The 27,963-nt window shown below is 34.1% G+C and overlaps 1 protein-coding gene across 1 annotated transcript in view; it reads right to left on the reverse strand.

The window, feature by feature from the left end:
• Positions 1–22,959: 22,959 nt before the first annotated feature.
• CNTNAP4 (contactin associated protein family member 4) overlaps positions 22,960–27,963 on the reverse strand; it is a 203,388-nt gene continuing 198,384 nt past the window's right edge. The window contains exon 24 of the mRNA XM_031507421.3: positions 22,960–27,761. Coding sequence (XP_031363281.2) covers positions 27,568–27,761 — 194 coding nt within the window. The 3' untranslated portion in view covers positions 22,960–27,567. The remainder of the gene's footprint in view (positions 27,762–27,963) is intronic.

Below are 27,963 nucleotides of genomic sequence, written 5' to 3' on the forward strand. Positions count from 1 at the left end.
AAATTGTATTGAAATAGCATGCAGTTACTTCTATTCTCTGTGGTTTTTTTGGTCACACAATAAATACAAGGTTTTCTTCCTCTCTCTTTTTAAAAATATATGCACACACACATATAAATATATACTATAATTATATTTAAAAACCTGTATAGTTCAGTAGACTGATTGTTCTTTATTGCTTGAATACTTAGTAATACTAACCAATACTGAAACTAGAGCCATGGTGACTTCAAATTAGCACCAAATTACAATTTCAAATAGAAGCAGTCACTTCAGGCATTGACAGAAAATTCAAGAAAGATGAATTATATTTGCAAGAAGCATTACGTGCAGAACAGCAATTATTAAAATCCTTAGTACTTATGCATAGCCAGTCAAATTATCTGACAGGCTGAAAAACTTCTGTCATATTCTTTTATATAAAATCTTCCAAAGCACTGAAACTCATTTCAGAATAACTTGGCAAGTATAAATAATGGATTACAGTGGGCAAAATCTGATTTTGCAAATCAACATGATAAAGTCAGGCTTTTTTTTCAGCAGAAATAGTAGGAAGTTTCTAGTTTCAAAATAGTAAAGAACAATAAACTAATACGAAAAATATATCTTATTTGAAAACTAGATCACTCATATATAAATTATATTATAGGTCCAGAACTGTGGTTTGTTATAAAATAATAAGAAACCTGGATTGGTCCTCCAAATTAAAATAAATTAATAAAAAATAAATTAATTAAAATATTAACACTAATTAATAAATATTATTATTAAGTAATAAGCAAGAATCAATAAATAAGTAATTAATAACCCAAACAAAAGTAATAATTTTATTATTATAATTAATAAAACAAACCAAAATACTTCACCCAAAAATTCTTGATTACAATGGTTGGTAGCCTCAACCAAGAACCCAGAAAGGAGCTACAGCCTGTTCATATGTTTGTATAACAATTTTTTTTAAATGAATTTATTTTTTAGGGACTATAAGATGTTACACAGCATGCTAAAGTAATGATTCAGAGTTGCAAGGCATTGCCTAATACTCAGTCAAAAAAACTAGACCACTCTTTATGCATAACTCAAAAAAGGAAAGAATCCATATTAAAAATTGAGATGTTGAACTGCAACATTCTTGGGAAGAAGACAACTAGAATGGAAATAAAAAACAGTGAAAGAGTAAATGAGCCCATTTTCTACAAACCACACACAAGATCAAGTGAGGTCTACAAAGGAAGTTTCTGCCAGAAGAGGAACTGGTAAATTCTTTCAACAGGCACACAAATCTTACCATGGAAAATTACCCCATTGCTAGGAGAAAATAGAAACCTCTTCTGGAAGCTGTTAAATATAGTCACTTATGTAAATTTAAAAAATAAATTTGTAATATCTTTATCCTAATAAATATTAAAAAATGTTAAGTGGAAAAATTGACAACTTAAAAAGTTAAAACCAACCAAAAGCCACAAAATTCTTTTTCTATATTCAATTTATTGGTAGAGCCCAACCTTAACATTAAAGTATTATTATATGTCAATGAAAACACTAGTCAAAAAATAGACCCATAGTTGTTTCCATCTGAATTAACTTAAATACCCAACTAAAACAAATTAACAAAAACACCCTGCTGGCAAAATGGCTTTTCCTTCTAAAACCACAGCCTGAGATTTCTATCCTTCAAATTTAATTAGAAGGACAGAAAGTTATTTTTTCACATGATTTTGATGATAAAAGAGATTCCTTAAATATTATATCACCCCATGCAGGCTCCATATCTAGGAGTTCAAATGCCTGAGGATCTGGAAATAATGAGATGAAAACACATAAATTTAATGCTGGGACAACAAGTAGTGGTATGTTTTTCTGAAAGAAAAGAGAATTCTCTGAGGTAGATGCAGACTACATGAAGACCTATGCATTAGAGAATAATTGTTTTTTTTTTTTCCAGTAGCTAGCACACTACTTAATTTATATATTTTACATCAATAGGGGCCTAGAGAGGGCAGTGCTCCTCTTTTAGAAATATGCTTTCTGAATCACATGGATGGGCACACCACTGGCAGTGGTGACAGGGGTTCAGTGTCTCAAAGAGGGTGTGCTTGTTTACGTGGCAGGGATGACCATTTTGTTAACTGAAAACCCGCAATGCTAGCAACATGAACAAATGCAGATTTTCAGACGTTCTCTGACAAAACATTTCTGCTTCAGTTTTTGTTTCTGAATCGTGGAACGCTACGCCCAGTTCTTCCGCCAGGAGACAATGCTTTTATCTTGTGTTTCTTACATGCTCTGAGGTGACTTTTCAGACACTTTGGTGTCTTTACAGGAGAAATATATTTCCTGGCATGCCGGACCACACAGCAGTTCTGGAGCTGTCTCAGTTTAAAACATTTAAAGCACAATTTGGTATAGTACAGTGAGAAATTAGATAAAAACAGCCATCTGTCTCTCCATCAACCTTTCTAGCTCTGGCTTCCTTTCTACAATTTGTTTTATCAGTTTTCTAATTTGTTGATTTTTTCCATCATAAAAGTATATGTTCATATTTACTGAAAATGTTTACTGGGAGACAGATTTTTTAAAAGTGTGAATAAGGAACATATTTTATTCTACAGTTGTAGAAAGTCAGTGGGTTGATATGCAAATATATCACAATATAAAAAGCAAGTATGGTGAAATTATTCTTTAAGGAAATAGCATATTTTAAACTTCATGATAACTTTCTTTCACAGAAAGAAATAGAAAATTATATGCTGATTTTCTTTCCAAGTTATTTCATTATGTTCCACGTAGCAGAGAAAATTTCTCCTTTCAAATGTGCACAGAGGATCATGATTCCTATGTTATACTCATTTTGCTTCAATGCAAATCTTGATTAAACTTTATGAGAATATTGAAATTCAATACACACTTCCTTCCAATCATGTCCACTCACTGGTATAAACTGTATTTCCAAGTTAAACTGTGTTACTACATCGTCTAACCTAAACCATCAGCCTCTGAAAGAAAGACATATTAAAAACCATCCAGTTGTTCTGACTCATTTTCTAGGATCCACTTCCTTATTAGTAACTTATAAGAGTATTTCTTAGCTGGAGACAAGATATTAGACAAGCTATTAAAGTCCTCGGTGCTTCTGCATAACTTTTCCACACACAACTCTATGGGCCAGTGACAAAAGACATGCCAACTACCTAAAATCTCAAAACTTGTTTAAAATCTTAGTGAACCTAAGTCTTAGGTAATAAAATCTTCCACATATGTCAGTACATGTGCTGATGGGCACAATGGGCAGATATCTTGCAATAAGAGGAGAGTCTGTTTGTATGGCATGTCTTCCTCATGTGAACCTGCCAGTGAAATTTCCCTGCCTGCATTCGTACTGGTGTTACAACCTACCTATTTGCACATCTGAGGGAACAGTGGTTTCAGAAGCAGTGAGATTCAGACTGGCTGTGACTGTCAAACAAATATTTAAACACACACTGTTACTCAGCACTAATGCTTTGGAAAACCCAAAGAGTTGCACATTGTGCAGTGAGCTGGAAGAGCTTCTTCTGGCATGTGAAAGTCCTCCCCAGTCCTGACAGCCCCTCCAGCAATGTACATAAGAACTTGAACATCACTTTGTGTGACAGGCTGACAAAATATTATTATCATTTTGAATCTAGCCTCTCCATTACCTTGCCCTCAGTCTTTTAATTTGAATAAAAAAAGTATATATATTTTTTCCCTTTCATGGAAGTGCATATGTGCTGAATGTAACAAAGGAAAGACTGAGGAGGAGGAGGAAGATTTTCTGCCACATGTACTGCCAGCCCCAGAACCTTGGGATTTACTTCTGTAACAAGCCGTAGGGATTATAACTAAGGACACTGAAAAAGGACTTTGCATTCACATGTAAATCAAGAACATAAACTAATGTTTTTGGTAGGATAAAAATGTAAATCTCCATACCTCAGAACATAAGCCAGTCTTTGCCACTTCTGTCAGCTGCCAGGTTGGCAGTTCCTTCCTCTGGAGAATCTGTCACTGTTAGGCTCATGCCTCAGTGGCAGACAGAACACTGACCTGCTCCAGAGAGGCAATTTCTTTGCTTTGATTCTTCCCCTGTTCGGACATAACAAGGTCTCTGATCCTGTTTGGTAAAATCAAACTCTTGTTAAATTTAACTAAGTGTTCATTAAACTGTGATACAGTGTCATTCTAATGCTGCCAAAAACTGCTTGTACCCAAATTTATATTTAGGGCCCTAGAGATGCTCAGCTGATTACACATTCTTTGGAGACACAGCCTTTGTTCTGTTTTTTCTGCATGAGGTGTTTTAGCATTGCTGGTAAGCCAGAAACTCTCACTCTTTAATCTTTCATTGCACAAATCATGTGACAACTGTAGGAATCCCCTGGTCCCCTCCAAGCACAGGGCAGGGGAAACCTACATGGACAAAGATAAAAGACAAAAGGTGCTCTTCTCCTTAGGACTAAATCCTGTTTATCATTAGGAGCCACCTCGGATCCAGGGGTTACAGAGACTGAGGAGTCTGGAAGAAAAAAGAGGCTGAAGGTTTCATCCAGGGGGGTTTTGAGCTCTGGGAAAGAGGTGGGGTGGAACTGAGAAGCCACATCCAATGGGACACAGGTGAGGAGATGTGGGAGCAGTCAGGGAGAACCCATCACACCTGAGACTTAGGGAGGAGGGGAAAGGTGTGTGGAATAGACCAATGTGACATAACTCCATAGTGCAATATAAAAACTACTCAGTGCAAATTCCCAATCACCCAGTTCAAAACAACTCAATAAGCTATTTACTGCCTGACAGCAGACAACATTTCCATCTTGGTGAGGGGATTGCACTGACTCCAGAATTGCTGTCTGCAGGGACCTCTGCCTCCAGGAACACCAGTAACTTCATAGTTGCTCTATCCCAAGTCCCAGAAAAACATGGTGCCAGGTAAACCTGAAAGCACAGTGTTATTTTATTACAAGTATTGATGTAATGAACCAAAATCTGAGCTGCTGTAGATTGAACCCATCTAATTACACAGCCAAACAACATCCAGACAACCAGATGGGTGCAAATATGCCAAATTTTACATCTTAATGTATATTATATAGCCCTATTTTTTATTTAGCTAGCAAAAGTAGACCTTGAAAATAATTTCATTCAGAACAGTCTTATCACTGGAAGAGATAATAAAAAAAATATTTGTCATCATATTTACTTCTAGAGTTTTTTCCATTTTAGTGCATGTTAGTAATCTTAAAGTCCAGTAACAGATATTTTTTTACTTTTAGAAAATAGTTGATGAAGATGAGACTGCTCTTTGTTATGTTATAAATTAGATATTTATTGGGGAAATATTTAAATATTTACACCCCAAGAAGAGTAATCTGTGGGCATACTATTTCTATCAGCTCTTTCAATCAACTAGAATATTAAACTAACTTACAAATATCCTCATAAGAGATGACACTGATATTCTCATGTCAGATGTTAAAGCTAAAAAGCTGCAAATTAAACTCAGAGTTTTAACCTTTATCATCTGTGGACCCATCTGCTACTTCTGTGTCCTGCAAAAAGCAGAACAGTAGTATCAATCTATTTTTAAAATAATGTTAAGTGGAAAGGGAAAAAAGCAAACCTTGCCTGGGTTAAACAATTGAAAGAATGTAAGGAAATAAATATGTGTGTCAAGTAACATAGAATAAAATTATTAAAAGTAAACAGCATTCAAGTTTCATACAGCAGTAATTCTTAGGTACTTACAGAGAAAATATTCTTGTTATACCTATGTATTAAAGACTTCCTAAAAGCTTTTGCAAGCTTCTAGGAAGTCTAAAGTAAGAAGGTTGCAAATAAATTAAAAGAGATGGTCTTTATAATTTGACAGGTGTAAGGACTGGTATTCAGGTACCTAAATGCTAATGGGTTATTTGAGATGCTCTACTACAATCAACCTGGTCCCTCTTAAGCCATCATTATCATACTGTCCCATGAGTCTCAGATCTTGCTGGGTTGACAGCTAAATTTTTATCCATGGGTCACTCTGATAAGCACCTGATCACTATCCATTTTAATTTCTGAGACTTTTTCATATTTTCATGCTACCATCATGTACATTCAGAGTTTGTTGGTCATTGAAAAAAGACTAGAAATTAAATGAAAAAGTACACTGTAAGAGAAATAAATCTTGCCCATCGTGATCAATCAAACTGCATGGGGCTGGTGTAGTTTTTATTTTATATATTGGTCAGAGCTTCCTTATGCAAAGAAACTGTACTCTTTTGAAGTACTTTAGCATTCCAGGGACTAAGATTTTTCACCTATTCTACCACTGTGCCTCTTCTACCTTTAAGGATTTCACAGAAGAGCATGTGATACATTTCAATCAACTGACAAATCTGTTGCTTAGATATTTTCTGGGAAGATTTGTGGAGATAGTAAAAATGAAGGAAAATGCAATATTGTTGGACATGGAAACCATTAACAGAAGTAAGGGTAAGTGGCGAGAGGAACACATTCAGACTGGATTTTTAACTACAGAAAAATTACTGTATTTATTAGGATGTGGAGAAATCAACAACTGACAGCACTGTAATTTCTCTTTAGTGCTCAGAAGTTTCCTTGAAAATTCAGTAAACTGTGAATGAAACATACATCAGTTTTTCTGTTCATGAACTGTACATCAGTGCTAAATTCTGGTACAGATATAAGGGCTTCTAGGACTGAGGAAACACAGAATTTTGTTAGATAGACATAATGTAAACAGTGGTATAAATTTATGGAATAAGTTCTGAAATGGACAGGTAATAAAGGAATGCTGATGTTCTCACATGACCCATTTCAAATAACAATCTCCAAGGCCATTGGATAATTGAGTTGTCACTGTGCTAACTTACTATTTATTATCCATTCCCAGAAAAGAGTTGATGCAGCAGCACAGCAGACTATGTACTTAGTGACAGGCAAACTTGGAAAATGATATAGAGACCCAGTTTGTGGCCTTGGTCTCCACTGGCCAGAGTTGAGTATACTCAAATGTGAGATATAAATAAATTTTAAAAAATAATTTAAACAATATTTTTTGAGACGTTTGAGTACAAAATCGTGCTGTTTCCACTTTATCCTATATCAAATATGATCCCTAAGACTACACATTATATCTGGGCCAGTTACATAAAGATGTTTCAAGGATGAAAAACCCCAAAAGATTAACATCGATAAAATTCATATAACCCATTATTGAGCAGCAGTGGTATGAGATTAGTAAATATGACAAAATTATAGCATTCAGCTGTTTATAAGATGTCTACAATGATCTGTCACATAAGGAAACCATTAAGCACTTCTTTATTCTTTCTATACTCATTTTATGCAGTAAAATTCCTACCAACATTCAGATCTCAATTTTTAAGTATGCATTCAAGAGTTCAGAACTCCCAAGCTACCTTTATTTCCTACTTTCTGCAGAAATCTTTATGTCTGCTTATAGACAGATTATACAGACTGTATATTAGGTTTTCTTTGATACTTATATTTATATTTTAATTTTCAGATGCAGAGTGTATTTTGCAAGGAAATTCACTCACAGTTTTTTATATCAGAGTCTTTAGTGTGGCTTTTTTTTCTCCTTTAGCAGATTGTCTTTTTCTGTTTTTACACTATAGAGAGGAGCTTTGGCTTATGTCAAATTGTAGAAAATATGCTTGGAGAAGTCAAAAAAATTTGAGGAGGGGTAATTTTTGAATTTTAATTAGTGATTCATGAAAGTCTTTACTTCTGACAACATCAAAACCAAATCTGGAATAAAGTCACTAAATTTGACAGATGTAGGCCACAAAGCAGTTGATGGAGAGATTATGATCCTGGTACAGCTTTGGTTCTTCCCTAAAATTGACCCTCATCTTTAAACTGTAAGAACTGTCAGTAGCAATAACACAGTAGGCAGGTAAGAGAAAACCACATTTCTGTATTGCCTGACCAGATTGCATTCCTGGCTCTGGTGCCAGTTTTTATGACCAGAGCTGCTCTATGTCCAATACCATAGTACCTTTTTCACTTCTGGATCTTCTTTTTCAGCTTACTGCTACCTCACATTCAGATCCTCTATTTTGGAGCAGACTGTTAAATCAGCAGTTAAATGAATCACTGAAACATCACTGAAAGGATATTTTATTAAGAAGATAATTATCTATATTTTTAAAGATTCTGGTGATTTAAATTTTCTAGTGACACATTATATATTATTCAGATCATAAAGAGGTGTGAATAGGCAAGACTCTGTATTTGCATTAAAAGAGCCTTGAACCATAAGAAAAAGATTGCTTTCAAAACTTAGAACCACAGAATTAAGACAGTTTTGGAAAAAAATTCTAAGCTATTTGCTCTCACCATATATGCATTGATGTCTGCTTTTAAAGCCAGAGATCTCCTGAACAGCTTTGCCTTTTCATTATTTTCTGTGTGGTAGACTGTTGAGGTCAGCTTGTTGGGACTTTAAGAATGTAAAAGTTTTTTCTCCTTAGCTTGTGTAACTAAAGAAGGAGTTTGGAATGAGTCAGATCGGTTTCCTAAGGTTGTTTATTTTTTCCTTATCTATAACATTTTTTCTTTGACCTGCTGATGTCTGTCTAGAAAGGAAGCTATAGCAATCTGCCTCAAGCTTTGGGCGGCTCCTACATTATATACTCAAAACTACATGTATTATGTTTACAATTTTGTGCTAATACCTATCATTTATGTCAGACAGTGAGTGTCTACCTTAAACCAATAGAAAAGTGTCACCATTACAGCAAGACATGGAGGAAAAGAAGAAGGAAAAGAAGGTTAGGACATGCCTAAATTCTTCTATCTTGACTCCTTGAATTATATTATAAAACCCCTAAATTTCTATTTATGTACCTTATGTTAATTCAAATATCACACTATTCAAACCATTGTGGCTTGTAATTCTTCACTCAAAGCTGGCAAATTTTTCTATGGGCTAAAATTGAAGTCACAGCTGTTTTTGACTTTTTGCTAAGGTCTCCAAGTTCCCTGCCAGGGTCTCAAGACAGTCAGGGCAGCCAGAGGGAGGGTTTGGACTCCAACAGGAGACAGCAATAAAGGCTTGCCAGATGTTTATGTGCTATTTTAAATAACTACCAAGTAAATCATAGGATTATTATTTTTTTCAAGGTTTAAGTACAGACATGACATTTCAAATGGTGAAATTGTCATTATATATGAAGTTCTTAAAATGAAAGAATTCCGCATTTGAATACGCTGAACTGTACCACATTGCACCAGTTATTTATTTAAAAAGCTGTCACTGTTACAGATATAGGTGTAGATTATTAGACCTAGATGTCAAAGGTATAAAGCAGGAGCAAACTGGTAATAATTAAATATGCAGGAATGATGAAACATGGAATTAACCTAGTAGAAAAATAAATTACAAGAAAGTGTATGACCTTTTCAAGAATGTTAGTTTTTTGTATACCTGAATGAATAAAGTTTTGTATTATAAATGCAAAAAATATTTACATTTAACATTGCACCATATTGAGAGTGAAATTTGGATCTAAACAGAGACTAAAAATAATGATTTTTAAAATTTATTAGGTGAACCTGAAATATAATCTTTTTTGTAACCAGATATCTTGCCTAGGCCTAATCCTTTCTCATCTACAATAAAGGATTAATAAATGTCAGATTAGCATTTTTTTAAACAACCTGAATATGTTTGAAAATATCTCAGACCATTGTCTATATATTTCAAGGGAAAAAATATGCCAGCCACTTGCAGAAAGGAAAGGTATTCAAACACATTTTCTTTTTTTTTCCACCAGCTTTTTGCAGCACTACTGAATAATATGATTATGATTTAGGCAAATAGTCTAGTCAATCCCAGGAGACAGGACCTTAAAGTTTGGAGAACATTTACACACAGCGCTGCAAAAATCCATTTGGCTTTGCATATTTTCTTACAGTATGATGTGGTAATGGAAACAGAAATAATTTATTGGTGCTTTAAGGAAAATATTGCAACATTGTCTACTACAATACCACAATATATTATATGTGCAATATACTATATATAATTATAACATTACTGTGTAGTGTGTATATATATATATATACACATATATACATATATACATATATACATATATACATATATATATATAAAATCACCTACTATTTATAACATAGTAGCCTGTTATGTACGTAATCTATAGTAGATGATGCAATGTTTTGATGTAAATGTGTAGCATTCTTTTGCATACCTAAAGACACTTTTGAGTGTCTGAGGAAGATTAGGGAAGAAGGAATGGGAACCTCCAGTAAAGCTGATTACACCACCTAGCTCAGGTTACTTTCTGTTGCTCAGGGCTGACTAAAGCTATGTGTCTACATTTATTTGCAAGAAAGTAGAATAAATTAACCTTGTCCACTAATATGGTTTTCTTGGTTTGACCCAGAAAATATCTCATCTCTGGGAATGGAACAAGTAACATTTGCAATGGGATGGATTGGGTGCCAAACTGTATCCTTACTTTTAAGTTTTATTTGCCCTCTCAGACTTATATTTTTTCTCCATTTTTTTCTGTCTATTGCTTTGCTCCCTGACTTCACCATAGGAACAGTTTTGCAAAGGGCCAGCAAATCATGAGCAAAAATATTTTCATTCCAGTTTACATTTATGTTGCTACATACTCTTTATCAAGAATAAATTTGCTTGGCCTTTGATTTCTAGTTCTTACTTAAGATTTTACAGTATCTCCTCTTTAAATAAGATAGAAGTAGCAAGATATGTCCTCTATAGACAAATGAAGTCTACGTATTTCCAGATTCTCAGCTGCAAACTAGAAGGACTTTTTAATGTATTGTATAGGGGGACTTTGAGTCCTTGTTTAAAATTAATTCTGGATATCTTCCTTTCCAGTTTTGCATCAAGAACTGGGGTGAGCCAGGAAATATATCTGGAGTATAGAACAAGGAAATAGCAATACTGCTGATTGCAAGGGCCTTTTTTTTATTATTCAGGTTTGCTGAGAAAGAGATTTTCAATATTATTATCTCTTCTTAAGGTATTAAGCATTATAATCTATTTTTCCTTCTGACCCATGGTAGCTCAGCAAGGTATATTTTTTTACTACTGCCTGGAAGGTTTGTAAAATATACACCATGAAAATGGCAATAAGCTAATCCTAAATCTGATTAATTTTGACTGAAATGCATACACATTTGCCCCTATGTGTTGGTAACATGAACTTTGACACAGAATTAACATAGTATATCACCCCTGTGTTCTTTATTAATGTATTTTCTCTGTAGCAAATATAGAAAGGTTAGAGACAAGGACACATTACTGACTTGCAAGCACATCTCAGGTGTGTTCTTTACCTGTTCTCTGTTACACATTTTATTCTGGCCCTCAGTAGACTTAGTCTGTGTGCTGGATTGTTTATTTGTAGCATCACAAGACAAATCCATTCTTACTTGGCTACAAAGAAAATCTCAGCGCTTATCTCTGAATTTCACATCAGCAATGAAGTTTGAAGTTTTTTGAAAAATTATCTTTCAACATAATGAAGGATGAGCTTTCAAAGTAACCCCCAGATTTTGCAAGTAGAGCAAGAGAAAATTAGTAGAAGTAGAACTTAAATGCAAAATTAAAATATCTACCATAGGAAGTAGCAGAATCTGAAAGGCTAGATTTATTTTTAAAATATTTCTTCCTCCCTGCAGGAAGCCCAGTGACCTCTGCTTTTTCTTACAAGGTCTGCTCTGGGGCAGTGAATGACACTTCTGATAACAGGGAAAAGGTTCTGACTACAAGCAAGTGAAACAGTAAGCTGAACTCCTACCTTTATCATCTCCCTCTTGTCTTGCACCATGGCATGCTACTTTGGCTTTTGCTCCTGTATATTTTAAATCTGGGGAACAGTACTGAGAAAAACACTTTTTTGGTGCCATTATTTATGAGAATGCTTGCAGCACATGATGTACTGCTAACAACAGAAGCCCTACAAACTATGCTGCCATAGTTTCACTTTGCCTGTTTTTTAGCTCTTGCTGCAATAATCCAATTCTAAATGAAAATTAAATATTATAATCATGTCCCTACTATAATTTTTTATGTCTATGTGCTACAAGTAGTCCCAGACTGTTGTTATTCCTTCACAGAACAGTCACTATCTGTTTTTACATGTAAGCCTTTTCCAATTTAACCTCAGAAGCTGTTTTCTACAGTTTCAGTCTGTATAAGAAACAGATAAGAATCCTAATAGCATTAAGAAACTTGAAATTCCATTAAAACTCACACTGAGTGCTGCAGGGAAGGAATAAATTTTTCAAAAAAAGCCCTCTTTTTTTGGGGCATAAGTGTGAGGCAAGGATGGATTTGCTTTTTAAGTATAGAAAATTAAAAATCAACCTGTTTGTTGTAATAACAAAATACTTTTAAGTGATGACACTGAAAGTATTTTGTGATGACACTGAAAGTATTTTGCCTTTGAGGTATGAAAGCGAAGAAAAATAAAAACAGAGCAGGGACAAGAAACAAGATTACTTGAATTGTTTTAAGTAACAAAATACTTTTAAGTGATGACACTGAAAGTATTTTGCCTTTGAGGTATGAAAGCGAAGAAAAATAAAAACAGAGCAGGGACAAGAAACAAGATTACTTGAATTGTTTTAAGTAACATATATATTTATAATATATATAAAATTTCTGCATCACTGTGTTGGTGAGATCATGAAGAAACCTTGGCAATTAAATCCTAAAGACAGACAACTTTATGCTTTTCATAATTTTCAAGTTTTTCTCAAAATTGTGAACTCAACTTCTTTAGACAAACCTAGGAGGGGGTTAAATTTTTTTACACTCAGTCTGTAATGTTAGCACTAATTTGTATGATCTTTTACACTAACTTTTCCTTAAAAATCCTCAAAATAATTTTTTTACTGTGTCTACACTGATTCACAACTACAAAATTTGCTTTCACATTTTCTAGTGCAGCGCAGATTATCTTGTGCACGTGACTGTCCACCAAACAACGTTTCATTTTTTAATGCCACATTAAATAAAAGTATATTATATGTAGGGAAGTTTCATGTGCAGCTTCAGTGGGCCTAATAAACAATGGCAGCAGCCACCTGACCACCGCTCCCTCTTTTCTACCCAGTGTACCAGTTACCTGCCACCAGAGTCCATTTTTTTCACAGAAGTAGAAACACTCAGAAGGGCCTCAGATCCTGAAAAAGAAGTTCTTCAGGCCTCATGTTCCTACTCAGTGTAAGAGCTGCAGTAAATGTCACTGTATCTGCATCAATAATTTGATTCCAAAGTATTTTTTTTAGCTGGTGGATGCCTAAACTCCTCACAACTTCATTTTAATCTACAAAGAAGATTCCCATGTTGCAAAAATCTTAGTCTAAAGCTCTTTTTATATGCACTTCTTAGAGGTTGATAGGTTGTCTGTCATTGTAATTTCTTATGTGGTTTATTTAGCAAAGAAATTCGCTTTTTGAACTACTGATGTCCAGCTTATGAAATTTAGAAGTTTAAATGCACACATGTAGTATTTGTAGGTGATTTAAGGAGAACTTTATATGATGAAAATGTGCCTTCTCTTTTCCTGAAACTGAAGACACATTTTAACTCAATCCTGTTTGCTCTTGCTTGCTGTCAAGTGGTTTCACTTCAGATTATAAAATGCATGCATATTTCATACAAGATTATGTAAAAAGAGGTTTCCAGACTTTTTTCATTGCTAGCTTTCTGTATACCTTAGCCCTCTGAATGCCATCAATTTGACTCTCATTACTTTTGTTGGCTTAGAATTGAATAACATTTTAGTGAATATAAGAAACTGATAGAGGGAGGTGAACAAAAATTTTTCAGCTCTGTCCAAAGAAACAAACACAATTACTTAAAAAGTATTTTCGCTTTTATTTCTAATTTTCCTCAATTCAGACTCTGTATTTCCTTACAAACATGCTGTTTCTGGGAAATAGAAAATCTCACAGTCCATTTGAAGCAACAATAAATGGACAGAAATCTGTGAAGAGAAATAAAAAATTACAGTCTCATGAACTATACTTGTCTAATTGTAGTCATCCAAATCTTATCTAAAAGTTGAACTTATTTTTTTTAATAAGAGTATTAAAAGGATGCCTTCTAAAATGTATTAAAATCTGTGTTAATATAAATTTTACCTCTTTACTTATTAAAAAAAGCCCACGATATTATTCTTCTACAATAATTGAAAAGTAATGTGAAAGAACACATTTTATTTTGTAGTGAGTGTCTTACATTTTCTTCAGTGGAAAAAATTTATAATCTAATATTTATGTGGAATTCTTTTCCAAAGCTAAGGAGGTATTTCTGTAAATTCAAGAATTGAAAGTGTAGAGATGACTTATGTACTTAGCTAAGTCCTCAGGATATCTTAAGGGCTTGGAAATTTCATGAGCAAAGAATTCTGAAATCACTCTAAGAATAAGTATCCAGCCAAAAAAATAACTGATTTAAATAATTTAATGTAATCAAAAAGACAAGAGAAATACACAAGGCAATAAAAATGTGATAGACCTTAACTAGGAATAATTGTCGAGTTAACATGTGCACCTTTTGTTAGCCTTGCACTAATATAAAGACCTACTGTATTTTCTCTGCTCTTGGTTATATGTTCACCACCTTGTAAAGGAAGAATCTATCAGAGTTGTTTTAGCCTTCCTTCTCTTGCCTTGATTGTGTAGATGGCCAGAAAATCTTTTCAAACAAAAAGGCAAGGTGCTGAGGGCTTGAGCACTGCCATTCTGAACTGGCTTCCCTGTCTGGCTTTGCTTGGGATGACAGTGAATAAGACTCCAGTTTACCTTCACCAGTGCTTTCATCTGGGAGCGCTTCCAAAGAGCATTGCCAGCAGGGCTCAGAACATGCCCACAGGCAAGGTCAGCTCCACAGGGCAATAACTGCCTGTCAGCTACATTAGGAAAAGAAAACCATTCTTATAGAAGGTAGGAGAGCTAACTTAGCAATGCAGTATTTGAAAAATGTAAATTTCTTGCACATTTAATAAATTATCCAGAATGGTTTGTTTGACAGATACCCTTTTATGTAATATGCAAATGCACAATCAACTTAGGAATGATTGTTACAGTATTTTTCTTTTAAAATATTACTTTTGGAAATATATATCTAAAAATACAACCACAGGATGAAACAAGATCTATGGTCTGCATTAAAAAGTCAAGAACTGATATCAGTGCCCTAGCATCAACAGCTTTGCCATTGATGGATTCTTGAGGGTTTTATCTTTCACTCATAGAGTAAACATAAAAACTGTATATCACAGAATGATTATTCTAGTGCATTTCAGGGACACAAATACTGAATGAAAAAGGGAAATATATGAGTAAGACTTCAGTCTCCTAAATATTGATTGGCACAGCCTGAAGAGAGTAGGCCATGAGTGTAATTGTTCCATATGAAGTGCTCTCATTATTGAGTTTCCATAGATCCCTTTCAATGTTTCTTGGGTATACATTGTTGCCAAAGAATCCAATTTACTGACAAGTCACTCTCAGCATTCTGAGAAAGTGAAAAATATAGACAAATACACACAGACAGAACAAAAGTGTATTTTTAATACTATTTCCTGCTGTTTAAAGAACTGTATCTAAGGGCAGTATTGTAATCTGATAATTCAAAAAAACATTAGCATAATTTTAATTAGAACCAGCTATAAAATAAAGGCATAGGTTTTCTTCTTTTTTTTGAACTTTATATTAAAAATATCATATGGGAGGAGATGCAATCCAATTAGACCTCCTATTTATTGAATTACAAGAGATGACTCATATATAAGACAAATTAAGTAAAGAATTGTTCTGTGTGGAGGCTAATTGAACTGGTGATTGAAGAGAAGAAATGGAATAATGGAGACAACTTCTAGCCCTGTCAGTTTTCTGTGTTTTGGTCAATTCATCTACTGTGTCTGTTTCTGTCACCAAGTAGATACTGTTCAAGACTCTTTTAATTTAACACTGTACTTCTGCATGTGTGTGCATTTTTCCATTAGTGCAACAGGGTAATTGTTTAACTTAAAATCTCTTGACACCTTTAAGATAAAAAATAATAATGTTTATATTTTGGATTTTCAGCCAGATTATAGGCAATAAAAAAACAACAAAAAACAAACCCAAACAATAAAATCCAGGAAGAATGATGTATTAAATAAGGAATACACAGTCTAGGGAAATGCACAGTTAAAATTATTAAGCCACTGGTAACACTAATCTCCTAAGCTCTGCATGTAAGTCAACTGCGAGCTATTTACACTGTACCAGACAGTTTGCATTTCTCCTGTGGGAGTTGTATAAAAGAAATGTTGTGACTGAAAGTTTACTATAATTATCAAAAAATAAAAGAAAATAGGATAGAATCTTCAAACTTTTTAGTCTTCCAACTTGTTTAAGGTTTTGGTTGTTTGGTTTTATATTACTGAGTGTATCTTAAAGACATGTAGATATTTGACAATCTGTTATCACATATTCCTCTGGTTGTTTTCAACAGGGTTTTCTCTTAGTTTTTAAGTCACTTTTTCTTTTATTCTAGAATATATAATTTTACAATATATTGAAACAATGTAATGAAATTTGATATATCAAATGTATTCACAAACTAATTCAATCAAGAGCTTACAGCAAGATGAACATTTGTATAATTTATACTGAAAAGAAACAGTACTATGTGATATGTTTTGATTTGTCAGTGCTGTAATTCTATTTTATTAGCTACCATTTAAGGAGAATCTGTCATTTAGAACTTATATAAAGAAAAGAGCTGGTGGCCTTTTGACTAATGCTGTTCCCTATATCTCATGGAGCCACATCACTTCTAGTACCAAGAAGTTCCCACTAAATAAAAGTGAGAGATGTGATCACAGTCAGAATAAAAAACAGAACACTATTCACTCTACCATTGATCTTCACACACACACAGAGCATACAGACAACTGCAAAAATGTAATGATTGCTGAATCTCCTTTTATAGCATTAGCTGAAATGCTATCTTTTTACACAGCCTAGTTAAATATTTATATAGGCTTTGATTACAATAAATTAAGTGTTGTCATTTTGAGTAAAAGTAAAGATGTACTAATGAAGAAATTCAGCTGATTAATGGTGTTTATCATATTAATGGTGTGGTTTTCAGAACATCCAATCATTGTGATCAGTTTACAGACACAAAATCTGTTTATAGGCCTGTGCCTCAGTATACTCTATGGTCACCATCTGGCAAGTATGTTTCGAGAAAATTACCTGTGAGTTCCGATGGAACAAGTCTGAACATAAATCAACTATATGCCCTCACTTTGGGGAAGCCCAATGGTATCCTGGCCGAAATAAAAAAACCACTGACAGCAGGTTGAGAGAGCTGATCCTGCCTCCTCTCCTCAGCAGTGGAGTGACTAGGAAAGGGCCACAAAAATTATTAAGGCATTGGTGGTCTCTCTCATGAACAAAGACTAAGAGTAATGTGACTCTTCAGCCTGGTGAAGAAAATATTCAGAGGAGAATTCACGCATGCACATAAATGACTGAAGGGCAGGTGTAAAGAAGCCTCTGTCCATTGCTGCCCAGTGGTAGGACAAGAGACAGTGGGCATAAACAGATACATTGGACACTCTTCCTGAACATCAGGAAGCACTTTTTTACCATGAGGGTGACTTATCACTGACAGATGTTACTGAAAGTGATTGTGAAGTCTCCATGCTTAGCTACTTTTAAAAGCTATCTTGTCTTTGTTCCAGGCAACTTCTTATGGGTCACCCTGCCTGAGTAGGGAAATTGGATCAGATGACCCTGAGAGCTCCCTTCCATTTTATGATTCTGTGAGCTGAAAGTTTAGTAATTTTGTTCAGAGCACTGAACATGAACTGCCCCCTGATGTGGTATTCACATGTCCTTTGAACAGACAGAGACCTAGCTTTCTCAGGATTTCTCCTGAGAGAAGATGTGAGAGAAGCAGAGAAAAAAGAATCAAAGCAATTCTTATCTCATTTGCTGCTCCTATGTTTGTGCACATGTGGAATGTGTTATGGAGATTGCTTACCCAAGGTGATTGCTTGATTGGATTCTGGTGATGTTATTTTGGATTGATTGACCAGTTAGGTCACAGCTGTGTCAGGACTCTTGGCAGAGAGAGTCTTGGGTTTTCTAGTTAGTTAGTGATATAGTTCTTATTGGTGTAATATAATTATAGTATAATGTAGTACAATAAAGTAATTAATTAGACTTCTGATATCATGGAGTTCTGCACATCATTCTTCCCACATCAGGGATCCCAGCACTGATACCCTGAATCGACACAAGTGTTTTTGAAGATCTTGCTTATCCTGACTGAGGGAGGAGGACTGACTTCTGCCACATGTTCTTAAGGCATTATGAGGTCTTATTTTGCCTCATATTGCTGTCTGTGCCAGATGCTGTCTGACATTTGTCCTGTGGAGCAAGCAAAAATGGTTTTGAGTGAGATATTTTGGTTCTCAGCAGGAGGTAAGTAGTTAGCATGGTATTGTTGACTTAACCCAATGAATACAGAGCATTATGCATGGATTTCTTAGATAATACAATGCCATATTGGAAATTTAAGGGTAGATTATTTAAGATATTTTTTAACTGTAGCTTCCTTCCAAATGCACTGTTTTTAAAGTATCACATGCCCTGGAGAGGCTGTATTGCATCATTGCTCTGACATTGTACATTGATAATTACACAGGGAAAGAACTGTGATCAGGTGAACTATGGGGGTCCTAACTTTTTTCATTATTTCTAGAAATGCCTTCAAGAGGAAACCAAAGGTCATGTTGCAATGGTTTGTTTTTTTTTTTTTCTGCTAACAAGAAGAAGAACTATCAGCTCCTTTTCTTCCTTTACACCATCTCTTCAGCTCCCTAGACAGACCAGGTCACTACCAGCCATCTCCCTGCTGACAGCCCATCAGTGTGTCTCCTTTATCAGGCCTGAGCAAAATTTGCCACCCTTGACCCTCTTATTCTTTTTATTGAGAGTGGAATAGCAAAAGTTTCTAGGTGAGGTATGTCCCTATGTGTCTGCTGCAGGTGAATCTGCAGCATAGTGTCTTGTGCAAACAGCAGCATACATGCGTCCTCCTGGAGTCAAGCTGGCCCTAGCACTGCAGAGGAGAGCTACATGGCTGATGATGTCTGGCCAGCTAGAGTGGATCACACTGTCCTTGGGAGACCTTGGCACCAAAGATGGGTGACAGAAGCTTTTCCTATTAATTCATCTCAAGGAAAACAGTTTGGAGAGACGTAATTCATCAAAATGGAGACAAAATAGACATGTGAGTTGGCAGTGCGGACACCTATTGTGAGCTAACTCATGGTACAGCAAACACCTTACGAAAAAGCAAAGCAGCTACCTTTTATGTAATTGCAGCTATAGATTCTCCACTTGATATATGATTATGAGCAAAACATAAGGGAATTCCTAGATGAATTTAAAAAGGCCAGTGTGAATCAGTAAGGCATATTTGCTGCAAGCATGTTTAGTTTTTAAGTATATTACAATATACCACAAAACCCTAAGGTGAATTTTGTTCTGGTGAAATGATTCTTAATGACTAGTAGGTGTCAGAGTGGGCAGTCAGGTACTGTACAAGGGCAGCCTTACTGCCATAGCATGGATTATTTTGCTAATTTAAAAAGCATTTCTTTTCTCAAATGTAGCACTTAACCATTCTAGAATACTGAATAACAAGCATTTACTAATGCTATTATAATTAGTTTCTAACTACATAGGTTTGCTTGTAATCATAAAATAATACTGTGAAGGGAACTCTAGACACTCAAAGATTTTCCTGTTTCAGAGGGCTGTTAATTATTATGATATTTCATGGAGAATGTACCAGACATAGAGAGAATGTACATAATAAGTGCTTTATGCTGTGCTTAATTTACATATTGAAGTACTTTACTGAGGCAAACAGACATCTAAATATCAGCTTGAAAATAAAATTTGTTAGTTTGTTTTACAAAAAAAAAAATTTATAGTTGATATGCTTAATGACATGATCCCAAATAAGCACTTCATATGAATTGAAAAATATATGTACAAGAATATTCAGAACTTTGTAAAAAGTTTTATCAACAAGTTCCTGGTCTATATTCTCCTCCTTTTCTATTAATTTTGTCCTTTTAATCCAATTATAACTTCTGGGAATAAATCATAAATCCCTCCCAGTACACTCTCTAAAAATAGGTGAACTTTATAAAGGTGTCACGTAAAGGAATATATGAAACATTACAAAAATCCTATTCCACATTTAACTGCTAATTTTCAGTAGGATTTATCTATAAAAAGGCTGAAACAGAATTTTTATGCTTATTACAAGAATTACTTAAAAATTACTTTAAATCAGATGTATATATTTTGAATTAGAACATCAAAGCAGAAAAATCATAGCAATGTAACACAAATAACTTAAATGTGAGTTGATGATTTACAGGTCATGACACTAAACAATCCAGTTGAATTTTGATCTCATGGAGTGTATTTGCTGTGCAAGAATAAGAATTTTTATGCTTTTTTTTATGTTGAAACACCACAGCTGGAAAAGTATTTCCTGTTCTTACCTTATCAAAGCATTTCACATGTAAAGTTTTTGAACTGCCATAATAAAGAGACCATGGCTGAATAGTTACTATTTGTAAGATATAAACCTCTACTTCGAGTCATTGAGTGCAGTGGAGAAAAAAACCCTTATAAAGAATGTTTAATAATACTTTTAACTAAAAAATAGAGAGGATATATATTGGGGCTGTAACTACTGAGATATTATTAATGTTTTCTTACCAAATCTACAGTTTTTAAATTAAATATTAACATTGTATAGGACCCGTTTGAAATAATTTATTCATAAACAGGATGATATTTAGCTAAAAGCAGCAAAGCCTTTTCTGTTTACTGTGAGGGTGTTTGAATGGTGTGGATAATCAACAAAAAATACCCCCAAAACCACAAAAGAACCAAAGACCACATCAGTATATATTTACTATTAATTTGCTGCTTCATATAGAATACACAATATTATTTTATGTTGATAAGGAGTATTTCTATATGCAATAGATTTAAAGGTATTAGAAAATAGTAAATTTTTTATCCTGTTATCTAGAAAATAAAATATGACATGCCTAGCCGTTACTCATGGCTAGAAGAGTGACTCTATAGTTGCTAAAAAAGAGAAGAAAATGAGGTTAATGAATCTGATGAAGCTACTAAGAGCATTAAAAAATCTACATGAGATTCTCCCTTTTAGCTAGTCAATTAGTAGGAAACATTTTGTAACAATATAGATGTGTTGTTGTAATTCCTGTTTTGTGTTTATCTGTATGAAACCTGTCTTGTTTTATTTCAAATATCTCCCATCTATTTAGATGAAAATGTTCTATGCTCTAATTTTCTGATACACGAAGACATGCAGTCAATTCTATATTACACCAAGTAGTCCAAGGTCTGTTTTTCTACTCTTTATTCATGAGTCACTCTGTGGATAAAAGAACAGGAAAATGCTATTATTTCTGACTGAAAGAAACAGGATCATCTCCTGAAATAAATGTATTATAACAAATACAGATAATTAATATTAGTTACCATATCATTTCTTGCTAAATAAAAGATAGGATCTTATTATCATGCTGTCTATTTACATAAAAGGTTTCATCTTCCAAGGCCTTCACAAATATTAATTAAGCAAGTTAGTAAAAACTTCAGTATATTCCTTACATCGTATAAATGGAGTGTTGAGGTCAATGGCTTTTTTCAAGGCCATACAGCTAACAGTGGGATAGATATTCTTGGGCTTCTCACAGTTCAGTCCACAAACTGCAGAGAAGTGTGCTGAAATCCTGAAATCCTATTTGATTACTTAAATAGTTCATAGGCAGGTGTGCATCACTGAATTTATAGTGTGTCATGAGGGATGTCTTGCAGATTTCCTGTTTTTAATCCAGACTTTGTGACAGCTGCTTTTAGATAAATGAATATTTGTCTTATTAATTGCTTGCAAGGCACTGTTGCTTTTGAAAAAAAATAAACCATCAGTTCACAGACTTCAAAAAAATTGCATTTTACTTGCATTTAGTTCTTGCATGTATCAGTATGTTACAAAAATACTGTACTGTGCTAAAAAGTATAACCTACAAAGATTACCAGACCCTATCTGTTATCAGTTGGTTTGTAGAAGAATATAAACATTATTTTAATATTTTTTTTTATGTTATCACTAGGTTCCTGATGACAAATTCACAGTGATGAAATCTGGTTCAACTCACTGATTATTTATCATTAACTTTCTTGGATTTCAGAATGATTTTGAGTATCTGCTTCTCTTTTGGACATTTAATTGGTAAAGGACATACCAGCTGGGTCAAAGGTTACTAATAAATTAGAACTTTTTTAGGACACATATTATGCAGTATCTTAAATATGATGTTCAGTTTATTGATTTATGTATGTGTGTATGAAATTTACTTTGAAATCAAATGATTTCTCAGGCCCTAGATGTAACTAGAAAACAAGTTAAAAAAAAAAAAAAAAGCCTTGTCTGTGTGGGGGATACTGCAACCTTTTCTATCAGAAGTCTGGTTTTCTACCTCTTACAGTCCTTGAGGAGACTTCAAGATCTTATTTTTTGCCCCCTTGAAAAAAACCCTAAAAACACCAACTATTTCTTTAAATAGTTTGAATATTAACAAATATAGGGAGTGTGGGGAGGATGCTTCTGAACTCTGGACATTTCCTCAATATTTGACATAATACAAAGAAAATTGTAAAATTTGTAAAATAGCCCACTGAATGCATGTGTGTATGCATGTGGGTACACACATTTCCTCATAGGCTGAAGTTGATTTTTACTGTGGATTTACCATTCTATTTAATAAGGGTTTTAAAAATTATTTATTCAATGCTATTTATACAAAATGTTAGCAACATCAACATTTCATCATGCATCAGAAATTAATATAAATTTAAGTGAGATTTTATGTTAGTGCTTAATATAAGGGCATCCCTCTGTCTGCAATGATATTATGCTGTGTGATTCCTTTCTTAGAAATGAGAAGAGCAAAAATTGAGGTATGATGAATGTATCCAAAGAACAGTGCCAGTTTTTGTCTAAAATATTTTTTAGACAGTTCTTCAAGAATTACGATGAATTTGACTTCAAAGCATTGTCTATGAACACCTTTGTGGTTTTGTATCTGTTTCTCAAATTAGCAGCTGTTCAGAATTTCTGTACTCAAACTCATTAAAGCCTTCTCTTACCACCACTGCCAAAAGGCCCCAGGAGAAGGTTCTAAATAGAGGAAGTTTAAAGGGCACATCCTTTCTGTTGTGTATTGTTTTAAGCATGTTGTTTTGTGCATTTAAAAAAAAATGACACTGAAACCACTTCCATACATTTACACATATATCTTTTCAGTCAGCATTAGTTTCTGAAAGATTTTTTTACTTTTCTTCCTTATTGATAATATACAACCTCATTAAATGTTCAGAAACACTAAGGAATTACCATACTTTCAGCTGCAGTATTAGGTGCTCAATTTGCAAAAAATTAAGTGATGTTTCTTCTTATTCACTCTGGAGAATGTTCACTGCAGTCAGAGACTAGGGCACAAGCTTTTTCAGAACTAGATTTTCTGACTTTGCAGATATTTTTTCTGTTAAAAGAACATTCTTTTCCTGTAGCATCACACGGCGTATGTGGCTATATCTTTGCCTTGAGTGTAAATTACTACAATTGCTTCTAAAAGTAACTAATTTTATTTCAAAATTATATTTTCTTATCAAGCCCTGCTAAGTTGCAATTGTTGCATGTTCTGAATTTATGCAGATGTTTCCTTAAAGGACTTTTGTCCTTTTTCCTTGTACATTGCTGCAATGAATAATGATATTGTAAATTTATTTTGATCATGACTACATTCTATGTTAAGTTGTGCACTTGTTTTATAACATATTCTTCATTTACACAACACTGGATGTATTAGAAAATATTTTCCCAAAACCTAACTAAATCATATTTATATGCTAAATGTTGAGTACATAAATAATTATAAGTCCTTTATAGCTAGAACCCACACAAAGCTTTAAAAATGTACCAGTATACATACCTCTATTTATTTTCTAATGTACTTAAGAAAAAATATATTTACCATGGAAAATTTGTCAATGCATAGCAAATTTGTCACATTAGTGCTCCAAAGTATTTATAAATAACCACACTCACCAATATATTATGTGCACTTCTACATATATTTACTGTTGAAAAAAAATCAGTATATTGTTGTCAGTTTTAAACTTTTTTAATACAAATTCTTTTAAAAAATATTTTCCTCACTTTATTTTAAAAAGTCTTTATTAACAGTGAGGTGAAAATCACACAATGGCATAGAGAATCAGAAAGGGACAGCACAATGTTCTATGACATTTGAGCGCACTTCGGTGCCACCATTTTTTTTATCCCCATAGAAATGCAGCAAGTAATGAAAAATGCTGCTTCATTGATTTCAAACATGTATATTTTAGATTAAGGTGACAAACATATGATCACTGTTTCTACGGATGAAAATGGTAATTTGCATCTTCAGGGAGGCGTAATAGATTTATTCTAAAAATCTAGAGACGTTCATCCAACAAAATCCATATATCTTTTCCCTCTTAGAATCCCTCACAAAATAGAATGCCTTAAAAGAAGTCTTTGAATGAAATAGCGTGCCACTCATACAGGCATTTTTATTGTCCTCTGCCTTTTTATCCAGTCTGTGAAATAGGGATTTTACTAAGCTTTCCCCTTCCTGTTCCTTTTAAAACTCTAAGGAATAAGGAAAGAAAGTGTTCTTTTGGAACAAAACAAAGTAAGGAAAGAGAACTTTCTCTCCATGAAGACACACAATAAAACATTACAAGACAATAAAACTAAGACCAACTGATTGAAAAGTTAGGTTTACATTCTTCCAACTTGTCCTGTTGTGGGTAAAATTTACACTTTATTAAATTTATATGAGCAACTCTCATATAAGAGTTAAGATAAAAGAAAACTTGTTTTTTATTATTCAGTCAAAATATCTGCTTTGGTGTACTATAACCATCATCTTGTAGATTTTGTCCCACATTGTTACTACATCCCACAATGATAGAATATGGAGTTGACTGGGACACGTCCCTGCAGGTGACTCTGTTGATATAAGTGGCACTAAGAACCACTTAAAAACCTACATGTCTGCAGCAGACAGGGAAAACCTGAAATGCACAGGCTTTGGTTGCAGAGAAGTCCATGGGAGGGCTTCTCTTGAAATTAATGCAATTTAGGTCATGGCCTCAAAAAGAAGTAATAATTTTCACTTCAAAGTAAGTAGATGAGAAGGTTCAAAGTAGCAAACTTAATAATTAAAAGTCTTCTTTCCATGGGTCATGTGAGGCTTTCACGTCCACCGCTCCCCATCCACAAACAGGATATTTTCATCACTTATTTGGAATAGCCAATAAGTGCAACTCTGGCCTTCCTAAAGGTGACCTCTTGTCATGAAGCAAACTGTACCAAATCCACAACATGGATACAGTTCTTGATCCTGGGTCCTCAGCCTGATTAATCTATCAGACATGCAAACAGAATTGCAAAAATGAAAACAAAAAAGCACAACATGTTAATCGGAACAATTTATGATTGCAGAGCATCCAGGCACCCCAAAAAAGGAAATAAATTTTTCCTAAAAATTAAGTAAATCTGTATAGAAGGAAGTAGAAAGGAATAGTAGAATTCTGAAAATTGAAGGTAAAGACTGATGGAAGAAAATAAGTTTTAAATGAAACCATCTGCTGGACATTTATATTTACAATTACCATTTATGCAAATAAATTTACATATTAAGGATTTTGGCATATGTCAGTTTTCCATGTCTTAATAATGTTGTTGGGCACTTATGATAAACATTTTCTAAACTTCAGAATCTAGGGTCTAGTATTTATTCTTTGAATAGAAAAACAATGATTGTTCTCATTGCTTTCAGTGGGAGTAGGTATAAATAAATTCTGGAAGTTATTTAAATTTCAAACTCAAGTCTACAAGGTCACAGAAATTCTCAGATCCAAGCTCTAGACATCCAGTCATCTGACTGGGGAAAACAAAAAAAAATGCTTTGTGTGGGTCAAATACCTAAATATACCTAAATATCTAATGCCATTTAAATGCCTTCTACCCAGTTCCTGTATGTGTTTTCCAAAAGACACAAACCTTCTGTAGAATCTCTGAGATTCACATCAGGCCATATGGGTATTTCAGATAACCTATGGTGTATAAATTGACCTTACATTCTTTTTAGACAACTTAAACCTAGCCCTCATATCTAACAGTTTGTTTGTAAATATAAATAGCTTTCATTTACTCTGTCAGCATAGTAAGCAAATGTTTAATTTTGAGTGGTGTAATCAGACCTTTTCTCACAGAGGTATAGTAGGTACTATTAAAAGTGCAGAATTAAAGTGTTCATGTGTCAGACACTGTATAATTTCTATAACATAGAAAAAAGTAGTCTTGAGGTCTGGAACAAATCATAGATACAACAGTTTCAGAGAATACATCCCACATAGTGCACTGGGTATTACTTTTTGACAGAAGCGTCATCACTAATTTCCAGGGGCAGTGACCTTGACCATCTTTTGGTGTTTTCATTCTTGATAAATTAACTATTGTTAGTGTTTTACTTGATCTTTCCAAACAAAGGTCTTGCCTTCCCCCCCCTCCCCCCCACAAGTTTTATTCAAAATACCCAGAATGTGCATGAGTCTCTTGGTGCCATCCCCTTACTGTAAGTGAAAATCTACTGCAAAAGAGATTCTAAATATTTCAACCCACTGGACACTCTTCAGTTCTGCTAAGCCTGACAAAAGGAAGGGATAATGAAGATATCAGTCACATCCCAGGGAGAAAAAAATACAGTTTGTTCTGGACATCAAATGCCATGGCTCACAAGCAGATGCTGACACCAGCCAACAGCAGCTCAAAAGGCATTTTCAGTTTGAGGAAGTAAGACGGATCACCATAATGCATCACAGCAGAATTTCTTTAGTACATAAAGTATAAGAATCTACCTTTCACCTTGAACAAAAAAATCATCAATCAAATTTTAAAGAAAAGGATAGGAATAAATTCATAACAATTTTCCCATTCAAAAGTCATATTCAGTGTGTACATTAAACTTCATTTGTAGAAGGTCACATTAGAACAGTCGGAAACTACCAACAATGAAATTGGTTACAATATCTAATTCACTGTTACATAAAATGCATTTACGGTATAATAGCTAAGGAATGCATGTAATTCAAAGAGGCCCGCTACAGCAATCACTGAGACTGAACATATCCAGTATAGTAAGTCTCAAATCCATTGCATTTAGAGTAGTGTGCAAGAACTTTTTCTGCCCAGTGAGAGCCCCCTGGCTTAGCAAGAAAGTCAGACTGTCACGTTACTATATTAAATTAAATCATTAATGATAATCAGAAGAAGTATTCCTTTTGATTTTCATTGGCTGTATTTTGCATGCTGAGCTCACTTTTCAATGCAGATTCAGCACTGTCTTCGTTTTCAGATCCTTTTGCCTCATTTTTTGAGTATATGCCTTTTTTTTTATAAATGCGTATGGCTATGGCCGTGATGCAAAGTAGAATGAATATGACAACTGCTATCACACCTACAAGAAGAAAAGAGAAAAAAAGTAATGAGAAAGGATAGACAAATAATAGCACGTAAGAGAGCAGGATAAAGAAGTACATCACACAATGGAAGGAAGGGCTTACAGAAAAGCCTGAGAAATGAGAAGACAGCTGCTTTCAAATCAGAAACAACACTGTAGAATAAGTTTAATGATGATTGTTTTGAAATTTTGTATAGTA

This window comes from Lonchura striata, chromosome Z (genome assembly GCF_050655825.1).
Source record: "Lonchura striata isolate lonStrDom1 chromosome Z, ASM5065582v1, whole genome shotgun sequence".
In the NCBI taxonomy this organism is placed as follows: Eukaryota; Metazoa; Chordata; class Aves; order Passeriformes; family Estrildidae; genus Lonchura; species Lonchura striata.